We start from the raw sequence: 12,633 nt of genomic DNA, 5'->3' as shown, positions 1-12,633 counted from the left end.
AGTCAGGACAAGCACGCGGACCCAGGTTAGACAGTCAGAACCCACAGAAACACACAAAAGAGCATGGCATGCTTGTAATCCCCAAGCTGGGGAAGCAGGGACAGGTGGGTCCTTGGCCCACTTGGCAAATACCAGGGAGTGAGAGAGCCTAGGTCAACAGAACAAAGGACAGTGCCTGAGGGACATCAGCCAAGAGTACTCTCTGGCCTCTACTCTCTATCACACACATAGGCGCGCGCGCGCACACACACACACACACACACACACACACACACACACACACACACACACGGCAAGCTCCAGAAAGAAAAAAAAAATAGTTCTGGGGGGAGTGGGGGGAATAACAAGAGAAAGCAAAGTGCCATGTGCCTGGAGTCTTAACTACTCAACAGAGAGAAGCAGCTGAACCTAGGAATTCAAGACCAGCCTAAGCAACACAGCAAGACCTAGTCTTTTCTTTTCTTTTCTTTTTTTAAACAGGGAGTATCTTGTTTAACTTGGAACCTCATAGGAATGAATACAGCCAAGCTAGGAGTAGGAGCTACCTATACAAGCCGAGAGAGCAGAGAGGGGGCAACAGAGATCACACAAAGCAGACAGGGAGTAGAGGGAGGCCGACCAGGGTCAAGTCACACTGGGGCTCAGGAACCACCTTGGGCACTTCTTTTCTGGTAGCTTAGGAGTAAAGCAGAGTTAAAAATAAATGCTAAGATTTGGAGCAAGATCACTTGATTTTATTCTAAAAGATGACTCCAGCTGCTGAGTGTAGCACAGACCGTAAGAAACAAGAAGAAAGGCAAGACTTAGACCCGCTGGTGGTGTAAAGACGGGAGGCCCAGGAGGAGCAGAGAGATACCATGAAGGGCTGCGGTGTAGATGGTCACCCTTATGACAGAGAGGGAAGCTGCTACTCTGCAAGTCAACAGAGGCCCTTCCTGGAGGGGAGTAGGGGGGAGAATATTCAAATTTATGTTAATGTGAGAGAGACAGTGTGACCTCCCAGCAGACTGATCTCAATGGCGATGGAACTTAGGGAATCTAAAGATGTGACAAGTCCAGCATGGAAACAGCCCTTACCCCCAGGAAGTACTTAAAACTCCACAAAGAGGTTGTATCTAAGGGGACCACACACAGGGAAGAGGACAGACCTCAAGAGGTGAGGTAGAAGGAGACTGGCAGAGGAAAGGGGTTATAGGACATAGAATCCTGAATGCCAAAAGGGAGACCAAGAAAAGAACTCTACCACGGCGGATGCTGCTGCAGGCTGGAGCAGGTATGGAGCCTTTAGACTTAAGTCACCAGGAATGCATGGTGACTGCATGGTGACTTGACAAGTGCAAGCTGGGTGTCCACAGGAGAGGAGGGCAGATTAGCCTAGGATACTCGCCTCTGCCACTGCAGCAGTCTAGATACTGTTTTCAAAACCGGTCTAGTAGAAATCACCAAAAATATGCTTGAGAAATGTCTTCAAAAACACTGTGCCCTCCTCCCTCCAAGAAGATTGAGGGAGCTGTCAGTGGCAGCTCCAGCCTCGGGTGGAGTCCGGGGAGTTTGTTGTCTGGAATTCTAAACCTCAGCGCTAGGGCCGGAGCCATCCTCCTCCCCTCAAGACATTGTTGGGGATGAAGAAGAGTCATTATCTAAAAAACAATGACTTAATTCACCAGGATGATAAGGCAAGCCTATCTGGGTGAGCATCTACTAGCAAACTTCAATATGATCAAAATCAGAGGTAACAGTTACAGAAGCCATTATCATAACAACAAATTTGGGCTACTGGTCACCTTGGAGACTACACCAGATAACATCGTGCATGCCTTTGAGATGGACCTGAAAACTGACCACACTCCATGCCACAGTGTAGGTCATGACAAGTTTTTGAAAGTCTATGCTATGCTGGTCATGTCCTCTCACTGTGGTGGAATTGAACAGGAAAACAAATGAATAAAGAATAGTTATTATATAAACAAAAACAGTAACCAAGACAATGATTGTGTACTGGTTAGGCCTGAGCTGAAAGGCCTGGGGTTGAACCAAGACCTGTCTGCTCAGCTGCCCTGCAGTGTCAGGGAAAAATGCTGAAATGCCATGTGCCCTGTGTTTCACATACACAATAGTGCAGTCACACTAGCTCTATCTCATATAGCTGTTGTCAGAATTTATGTTAAGTAGTGCCAAGTGCAAAGATGGGCTCCTGACACAAAGTAAAGGGTTAACAACAGCTGAACCCATCAGGAAATTAAAAAACACTCAAGAAGCATATGAGTCAGTGAACCATGGAGGAAATGAAAATACATTTAGAATTAATAAAGTCTTCTGCATTAAACCACAGTTGATAACGTCAAAGTGGTATTTCAACAGGGAGTTGTAGCATTAAATGTGTATAACAAGAGGGAAATTGAGGAAATCAATAACTCTTAAGACACTAGAAGAAGGCTGGGCAAGTGGTTCAGCAGGGTGATGAGAACCAGGATTCAGGTCCCCAGAGCCACATAAACGCGTGTCAGCACACCTGTAATCAGGTGTGATCCAAGTCTTGGATTGCAGCTGAGCTGGCAAGGGTTCTGTGAATCCCAAAGAGACAAGGAACCCCAAAACAAACTGACAAACCAGACTAGTGACACCGTGAGCCCTGGGCTCAGTAAGTGTGTAAGGTGGGTAGCACTCAGTCGTAAGCCTCCACACACTTGCACACATGTGCACCCATGCACATGAGAGCACATACAGGCATGCTCCCACACACCACAAATGTACAAAAAAAATCTTAATTACAAAATTTTTAGAAAGATACTATAAGTAGGAAAACAAACTCAAAGAAGATGGAAAAAAAGACAATGATATTTAAAAAAAAAAAAAAAAAAATCTACCCAACAGGAAAACAGATGCAGAAAAGAAAACAGAAAGAAGCTTATGACTTAATAAGTACAAAATAAGTTTAGAGATAAGGTGAATGGGAAAAACAAATGTCAGTAGAAATGACAGAGGAGTCATGATCACAGATACATCAGGAATTAAAAGGATAAGAAAGGGCTGTGAACTTTCTTCCAGGAAAAATTAAAACTAAGAAGAAACGGAAAAAAATAGAGAAAAAAATTACCAAAATAGATCCAAGAAGGAGGAAGAAATCCAAATAGCTTATAGTTGCTGAAGAAGCAAAATCATTCATCTCACATGTTCTTAGAAAGAAACCACTAGGCCTGTGTGACCCATAGCTGTCTGTGCCAGAGATTCAAGGGACAGACCACTCAATACTCAATCCCATGTGAAGTTTTCCAGATCGCAGGAGAAAAAGAGAAACACTTTGAAGTAATGTAGTGAAGGTGGCATAATATTTTTCCTGTGTACAAGTTGGTATAAATGCATGTGTGCCTGTGTAGGCACACGTTTTAGGGGGAAGGAGTGTGTGTGTGCGTGTGTGTGTGTGTGTGTGTGTGTGTGTGTGTGTGTGTGTGTGTGAGAGAGAGAGCATGTAGGGGTCCATAGTTGACATAAAGTATATTCTCAGTCTCTCTCAGCCTCATATATTGAGGCAGGGCCCTTTATTTGAGCCCAGGTCTCACTGACTCAGCTAGCCTATAGGACGCCCACTGTCTGTCTCCTGGGGTCTGGGATTACAGTTGGTGTTACAGCTCCCTGGCTTTATGTGGGTCCTAAGGATCCAAACTCAGAGGCTCCTTCCTGCTTGTTGAGAAAACGAGTTATCCACTTAGCCACCTCTTTAGCCCTGAGAGCAGTATACATTTTGATAACCAGCCGAGAATAAGAGCACACCAGAAAAGCATAACACAAGCTAACCTCACTCACAGTTGCTGATGGCAAACTCAAAACAAGCATTAGCAGCAGCACATTTATTCCATATGACAGCTGAGCTGTTTTATAAGCCCTGAGTTCAAGGTTTGGAGACATTGAGAAACCCTATTAACATAACGTATACACATATCTGTGCACATATAAACACATCTGTTTATATACCAGGAGAGAAACAAACTATATTCATTTATTTTCTATTGCTTGATTAAAAATGCCCTAACAAAAAGTAACTTAAGGGAGAAAGGACATGGTTTGGCTTACAGCTCCAGGAGGATAGAGCCCATTGTGATGGGAAACACATGGCAGTAGGTACAGGAAGTTGGCTGATAACATTGTGTCTGCACACAGGAAACAGAGAGAGACAGAAGGAGGGGGGCGGGGGGAATAGTAGGTGAGGCCATAAAGGTTCGTATCTTCCTAAACAGCACTAATAGCTGGGAGCAAGTGTTCAAGCATACGAACCTATAGGGAACAGTCTATACTCAAATTATAACACAGACCTTTCTTAATAGAATAGTCTGTGCCAAATTCCCGCACCAAAGCATTAAGCGCATCCACGTTAAAGTCGAGAATAAAACACGAATGTGGGTACTTAACCTGCTACCATCGCACAGGAAATCCTCTTCCACTTCCATGGTAAGAGACCAAGAAATAAACACAAAAAGTGTAAAGGAATAAATGAAGAAAACAACCACTTTTCACAGACACTATAATCGTCATCCAAGAAAAAAAACTATGAACCAATTATTAAGACAATTATGACAGTTTTATGTGGTCATTGGACACAAGATAAACATTTGTATGCATCGGTGACAAAGGGTCAGTTACATATGCAGCGGAGGTTGTTGGAGAGAGTGTAATAGATGCTCTGTTTTCAGAGTTCCTGCTCTCTTATCACAGATACAGAAAACAAGCTAGGATGCTTGGGGCTAAATTCTACTTCTAAACACACACATGTGCTTCATACACATGTGCTTCACATGTGCGTCACTCGCACAGTCTAAAGGTCATTTTATACCATGTCCAGTGTGCCGGTCTTTTAGCTTCAAGTTGCCAGGGAGGTCAGGTGGGAGATTTTTTTTTTTCTCCTTTGTTTTATCATATTGATACTCAAAAAGTTTTCTGTTTTGTAGCATTTCAGACTCTTGCATTTTTGCACTACCTTGCTCAGCCTATCTATAGATCCCATACCCAAAGGGAAGCCACAAATACTAGAAAGAGCAAGACCAGGCAGACCCTGAAAGATAAAAAGGCTGAATCTGGGAACATGGAGGGACAGAGAGACCCAGAATTCCAACCGTCCTGGCTCTCAGTTCTCATAAGACTCAAATTCCTGCCCTCCCTACCTCCATCCCCCCTGCCCTCCTACTCACCCTCTCTGCTTCCACTTGTCTTTTCCCCTCCCCTCCTAAGGTGTATTCTTCCTGCTGTCCTGAGTAAGCCAGTAATGAGCCTCTCTTACTTTCACCCGGAAGAATCCTAGCTCATACGATTACCGCTCAGAAGTCAACTCGTGAAGCCTTATTACTTCCATCCCATTTGGTTCCTCCTCTTATGCAGGGCAGACCCTTTTCACGAGCTACACATTATCTCAGAAGAGGAAAAAGAACGAGAAAGACAGCTACACGGCAGACTCCAAGTTTGGCAAGGCAGCTCAGGGCCCATGCCAGATTGTCCTTTATCCACTCGCACGTCTGGATGCTCTCCACTCTGTGCGAAATTTATAATCACCTTGCTTTCTCCCCTAAGACGTTCGGGCTGAGATTCGTAGGGGAAGGTTGCCAATGAAATTAATCATCCCTGGATCCCTGTAGCAATTTCTCTTTCCTTTATCAGTGACATGGGTCAGTTTTACTGCCTGTTACTGCACACTCTAATTTGCCTAACAAGATGGGATCCAGTAACACAAGACGGTTGCGGAGATAACACAGAGATGCTGACATACAGGCATGATCCCCACCCCACCCCCACCAAGTGACTTCAAAATGACAAAATACAGTGTGAGCCAGGCGATCCCAGCACTCAGGAGGCAGAGGCAGGCGGATCGCTGTGAGTTCGAGGCCAGCCTGGTCTACAAAGTTAGTCCAGGACAGCCAAGGCTATGCAGAGAAACTCTGTCTCAAAAAACAAAACCAAAAAAAAAAAAAAAAAAAAAAAAAAAAAAAAAAAAACTAATTAATACAAAGAGAAAAGTTCCAGGCCTCCCAGTGTCACACTCAAAAAAGGCAAAATCCTAAGCATAGACAGGATCCTTGGGTTTCGAAGGTCTGATATTTTCATTTTTAAATTTACAAATATACTGGCCTATGTATTTTTCTTGTTTCCACCCCTGCCTAGAGCCCTCTTCCCTGGGAACTCATCTGCCCACATGCAAGGGCCCATCTTCAGAAGGTGGCCCCACTTACAAGCGACTTTGCCGTGTGTGTGTGTGTGTGTGTGTGTGTGTGTGTGTGTGTGTCTGTCTGTCTGTGTGTGTGTGTCTGTGTGTTTGTCTCTCTCTGTGTACATCTGTATATATGTTTGAGATGCTTTCACTGTGCAGCCCAGGCCTTGGACTTGTGCATCTTCCTGTCTCTGTTTCTCCAACCAGGATCACAGGTGTGCATCACCACACCTAGTGGAGGTGAGGGTCTGCCTCCTTTCACTAAATCTGAGAAGCTGGTATCTTATGCCTTGGCCTCCTATCCATAGCTAAGTCACAAAATAACTAACAGCCCCCGCTCCTTGGAAATCTACACAGCCCAGGTATTTGACCTTTCAGGGGCTTAGAAAACTTAAGGCAGGCAAAAATGAAAAGTTCTGGGCCAGTGAGATGGGTCAGCAGATAAAAGATCCTGTAGCAAACTTGATGGCCTGACTTCCATCCCCAGAGCTGACTCCTGAAAGTTGTCCTCAGGTCTCCCCACATATGGTGCTTGTGCTTGCACTCACATGACGTATGCACACACACACACACACACACACACACACACACACACACACATTAGTAGTATTTTCACTTAAAATTAAAATTTCTTTTGAAAAGAGGTCTATTCCTCTTATCTTGGAATAATGCTGAGAAATCGTTTAAATCATAAGGTAATTTTTATTGTGTTGCCTTATAAACCACCACAGGCAAACTAGCTATTGTCTGCATAATTCTCAGAGTGACAGTAGAGAGGCCTAGGTTCTAATCCACAGCTCTAGGATGATGGGATTCCTCTGGGAGAATCTCAATGCTTAGGAGAAAGGGGTTCCCGACCCCTAAACTTGAAGGCAGAGAGTTGGTGAGCAATCACGATGAACTATAGAAAATGAAAATGACGCAGAGTGCATAGTGGCTGACAACGTTGCAAGGGACAGCCATGATAATGTCAACACTTGGACATTTACTTCACTGAGCCCTGAGTAAGGGACTCCTTCCACCTGCGTCCCAGTTTCCTGGATTATGGTGAATTCCAGCAGACCTTAACCCTGCTACAGCAGACCTAATCCCACTACAGCCGACCTAATCCCTCTACAGTGGACCTAACCCTGCTACAGCAGACCTAACCCTGCTACAGCAGACCTAACCCTATTACAGCAGACCTAACCCTATTACAGCAGACCTAAGCCTGTTAGAGCTGACCTAAGCCGTTACAGCAGACCTAACCCCACTACAGCAGACCTAACCCCGTTACAGCAGGCTTAACTCCACTACAGCAGACCTAACCCCGCTACAGCAGACCTAAGCCCCACACAGATGCAGCATCAGCCAGCCGATGTCTGAGAGCCAGAACCTTCAGCACCACTCATAACACATGACCCAGGCATCAGCCAGAATTGTTCTTGGTCCTATTTCTTATCCACAGTTTGGTCAGGAAGCCAGTCTCTGTCGTCACAGATCGGAGTCAGGCTGACCTACTTGTCTGTTTTGAAAGCTGAGGATTTAAATAAATGCTGTCTATTTCATTCCAGATGATACATCTATTGGACCTGAAAGCACAGGTGACAGTTAATGGTACTAGCCTGGGAATTGAACTCATGACCTCTGGAAGAGCAGTCAATGCTCTTAACCGCTGAGCCATCTCTCCAGCCCCCTGTTCCTGGATTTTTAAGGCTGTTTTCAAAGCTATAGTTCTTTGGAATCTTCTGAGCTACCAGCAGGTATTCCTGGGTGCTCTTAGCCACCTGCATTCAAAGAGCTTCAGGCTCCCTTTGCAAAGTACCTGGACCCTGAGCCAAGCGTGAAGGCTCCCAGGCGAGACTGGCCAGGTTCCCTCGGGAGTGATGTAGGCCTTCTGCTCCAGAGCTCCTGCTCATCCACATCTCTGGGCTTCCCAGAGAGTTATTCTGTTTATGTCAGGCCTTGGCTCTGTTCCAGGGTTAGCTGGTGCCAGATAAGTGAGGTGGTGTTGACCGTCCCCGAGGAGTTAGCCTGAGGATGAAGTCTGCTGCATAAGCTGGGGCCATGTATCACCCGCCTCTCATGGTTTAGTTTATAACCATCGTCTCAGTGTTTTCTTATGCAATCGCTGAATGTAATCACTCAGGATTCATCCAGCTGCATTTTATCCCCGAACAGCAAACAGCAGCTTCATGTGAAACATAAAAGGCAGGGTCAAGGCCTGTTTGCTGATAACCTTATCAGGACGCTGGATCGCACAGCTCCGCAGAGACTTCGTCTTGCTCAGTTTTGTTCCATTATTTCTTTACTCTGCTTTTGCCTGCTCTGGTCTGTGTGGGATTCTGGAACACACAGAGGCGAAGCAGAACAGTGAGAGGCAGAATAAGCAGGCTCCACGGGGGGGGGGGGGGGGCGGGGGTGCATAAAATTCTGCTAGGGAGACCAGTCTCAAAGACACAAAGAACTCAGGATTGGTACTTTCTGGAGCCAAGCCAGAGGCCATATGATGTGGGTATGGGCATCCAGGTGTAGTTACTGCCGCCTCTCCCCCAATGTAAGGAGACTGACTGCAAGACCATAAGTTGTGTCCAAAATCAGGCCTGTTTCTATAGACCCTGAGGCTATGGACTTAGCCGACCCAGTCCAAAGCCTCAGCCTGAGGACCTCAGCCAGGTGGCTCCCACTTGTGTCCAATAAGGTGTGATTAAGAACAAGAAAAGAAAAGGAAAGAAGCTAAGGTTTATCAATGTGATCTGTTCTGTCGTTCCATAAAAGGGAAAGGAGGGAATATCAAGTACAGTTGTCCCTCAGTGGAAAGGGAATCAAGTACAGTTGTCACTGGATGTCTGTGGAGGATTAGTTCCAGAACCTCTTGCGGGTACCCAAATCTTGGATGTTCAAGTCCTTTATATAACGTGGCATAGCTGGGCTGGAGAGATGGCTCAGCTGTTAAAGGCTAGGCTCACAACCATAAATAAAATGGCATAGTGTTTACATTTCACCTTTGCACACACCCCTGAATGTGTTAAATTATTTCCAGATTACTTCTTATAACTAATGCTATGTAAATGCTTATTATACAATATTGATCGAGGAGTCATGATAAAAAAAAAAAAGAAAAAAGAAAAGTCCAAACATGTTTAGTTCAGTTACAATTGCTTTCTGAATATTTGCAATCTGCAGTTGGTTAAAGCCAAGGATGGGATACAAGGGTGCAGAGGACTGGCTGTATTTACTGGATGCTCAGCAGTTAAGAGCATTGGCTGCTCTTCTAGAGGACCCTGGTTCAAGTCCCAGCACCTACATGGCAGCTCACAACTGTCTGGTCTGTAACTCAAATTCCAGTGGATCTGACCCTCTCACTCAGACATGTATGTATGACAAACACCAAACATATATAAAAACAAATTAAGTTTTAAAAAAGAGCTGAGAAACAAAGGTCCTCTGTGGGAAGAGCCTCAACCATGAGGTTTCAAATGCAGTGGCACCTCTGCCAGGATAAGATACCTTTTCCGTATGTCCATAAAGGCAAAAATGTAAAACCAACGTCATGTCCGCACTCCTCTCCTGAATGAGTTTAGATAATTCAATCTCAGTGTTTGAACTGGGTAAGAGACAATGCACAAGAATAGTCTAGGAACAGTCCTAAGAACTGGATCAACACCGACAAGCCTTAAAGAAAGAACATGGGTGACGAAGCCAGGGCCTCTGACCATGGGCCCTCCCAGAGGCAGGAAAGTGAAACTTTCAATGACAGATTCCCCACAGGGCCAGGTGAGAGACTTTCATCACATCTGAACACGGCCAGTTTGGTTTTCCACTTACATACCAAGAGTAGAAGCCAAACTGCAGCGCACCAAAAGCAACCTTGTCTTTGCTAACTCCATTTCCTGCCCTCCCTGACTTAGAGAAGAGGTCTGGGGTGAGAAATAACCCATTTTACCTCCCTCTGAAGGAAACACCAGGAAGCTGTCTCAAAGGGGCTAATAGAAAAAGGAGGGGCTGGCCCAGTGGTGGACTTCCATTGTTTGTTTGGTCTGCAGACTTCTGGAAACTGGCTCATGTAGGTGAGCAGCCTGTCCAAGTTGGTATCATTTCAAAGTCACAGATCAGATTCAAACTGCTCCCCCAACAGGGAAGGAGGACTCTGGTATTTTGTGGAGTGGAGGGTTAGTCAGCACAACCCAATTTGCATATGAGTCAGGGATATGAAGTGGGCGGGGCTTTGCTTCAAAGACTGCTGGGCCACCACTTAGTGCAAACACCTGGCTCAGCATTCTCACTGCTTCCCCGCCTTTCTGATTACTTAGGTATTGTTCAAATTCCATTTTAATCGCACGCCAGTTATAAATCTTGTGTTCTTCTGGCAGAGATCTCAATGCTTACAATATAAAAACCGGAAATCCCAAATGCTCTAAAATCTGGAAAAGGTTTCAGATTTTAAAGTGCTTCAGAGTTCCAACCCAGTAAAGTGTATTAAAATACCCCCAAATCCAGAGGCTTATCCCAAACATGCGACACGTCTGGTCCTAACTCAGCCAGAGCACATCTTTAACTGTTCCCAATATACTTTCAAGTGCTGTTACGTGGCCATCTGTGGCCTGAGAACCTTTCAACAGTAGAGCTCTTCTCTTCCCTCCCGCCCTTTGTACTACTGCCGTGCATCTTAGGTTACACTCGATCTCAGCTGAAAGTCTGAGAATGGAAGCTCCGTGCTTATATCTTGACCTCAGGCTACAAGGCTGTCACTTTTGTTTAAGTAATCTTCATTTTAAAGATACTTAAGCTGGGCAGAGTGGTGCACACCTGTGATCCCAGTCAGGGCTACACCATGAGACCGTTTCTATAATGCAGGTGTGTGTGTGTGTGTGTGTGTGTGTGTGTGTGTGTGTGTGTTTTAAATACTGAGAGAACACCTTATTTGCTTATCTACGCAGTTACTAATTTTATACTTTTCACCCTGGGATCCTCTTCTTTCTGCCCAAGAATTTCTGTTAATATTTCCTACAGCGAAAACCTGCTGATGACCAATTCTTTCAATGTTTGCAATTATGTGATGAATCTTTCTTTACCTTACTTCGGTTTTTGAAACATAATTGTGTCGGGTGTACAAGTTTAGGTTGCTTTTATCCCATTCAGAACTTTAAAAATGATTTTCTACATTCTCTGCCTTGCCTTGCTCCCAGTGAGAAATCTGCTATCAATTTTATAGGTAATTCCTTTATATGGAACACTTTTTTTTTAAGGTGGCAAAAACACTGATTCCCAATACAGTGCTAGTACTGAGCACTGTTTTCTGGTGCTTCTAGGAGATTCTCTGCTCAGCTTTAAGGCTTACCCTCACACTTGTAAAGGAGCTATCCTTGAGCCAAACTGCCGCCATCTGCTTGAGATGAGCTGAGAACCCAGCACTATCAGGCCTGTGGGCTGTTGGCATTTCCTCAGAGAAGGATGGGAACAGCCATAGGACCATCACCAGATATCCCAGCCATTTTCATAGAGGTCCATCCTAATTGGATGTGGCCTGCAGTCTAGCACCAGAGCATACAGGTGGGGCTCTTTATAAATGATCTCGTCATCTGTACCAGGCAAAGACTTCTCTCTGCACTTGTTTGGAGTTAGTCATGCTCCTGTCGGTTGCTTCTCCCTCATGTTCTATGACTCATCCCAATAAACTCATCGGTCCCCAGGGTGAACTGTGGTAAAATCATACTTCGGTTTGTTGTTACGGCCTTAGAAGGAGTGGCGGATTCATTCAGGGGAGGATTCTTAGACACACACACACACACACACACACACACACACACACACACACACACGGGCATTAAGAGGTGCCGGTGACTCATTACAGAACCCTGCTGTAGGTCTGAGCTCTTGCTTGGTCTGCCATTCAGTCCTGTGAATTCACAGGCTTTGATCTCCTGGGACTTTGAGCTCCACATCTTCAACAGAGGGTTCAAATGGCTCTGTCTCGGTTTCCTCTGCTTAGGCACAGCCTAGAAGCACTCTCAAGGCAGTGAACTGGGACAGTTGTAAGGCTTGTGTGGGTCAAAGCTCATTGACTCTTGCCTGATGTTCAGTGCCTTGCAAACAGCTCAGTGGATATGGATTGACCTTTTGTTGCTATTTAGGTCATGAAAGTAAATCTGTTGCCTGTTACCCAAACACAGCTAGAAATGCCCCAATTACTGGGACTAAAGTCTCTGAGCCTCCCAATACCACACACAGTGCACAGTACCTGCTTCACACTATCTTTTGGACAAGGATATGTGGCCTAGGGTCACTGTCTAACAGAGAGTGTGTCCTTACTTCACACTTTCCCTTAGCCACTTGGGTTGTGATGTGTTCACGGGAACTTGAGCTATGACAATTCCAGATAGCATGGACTACTTCAATAAACTCAGAAAACATTCTCTTTCTTTGTATGAAAGCCATGCATCATGGGCTTTGCCCACAAA

At 45.1% G+C, this 12,633-nt stretch overlaps 1 protein-coding gene across 1 annotated transcript in view; it reads right to left on the bottom strand.

Annotated features, from left to right (window-relative positions):
• The window catches only part of Acoxl (acyl-CoA oxidase like), a 257,256-nt gene that overhangs the window by 118,007 nt on the left and 126,616 nt on the right, over positions 1 to 12,633 (bottom strand). Inside the window, 1 exon segment of the mRNA XM_051144918.1 lies at positions 5,378 to 5,389. Coding sequence (XP_051000875.1) covers positions 5,378 to 5,389 — 12 coding nt within the window.

Source organism: Acomys russatus, chromosome 4 (genome assembly GCF_903995435.1).
Source record: "Acomys russatus chromosome 4, mAcoRus1.1, whole genome shotgun sequence".
Taxonomy (NCBI): domain Eukaryota; kingdom Metazoa; phylum Chordata; class Mammalia; order Rodentia; family Muridae; genus Acomys; species Acomys russatus.
Note: the sequence above shows the minus strand (reverse complement) of the source record. Positions and strands in the feature narration are given on the sequence as shown.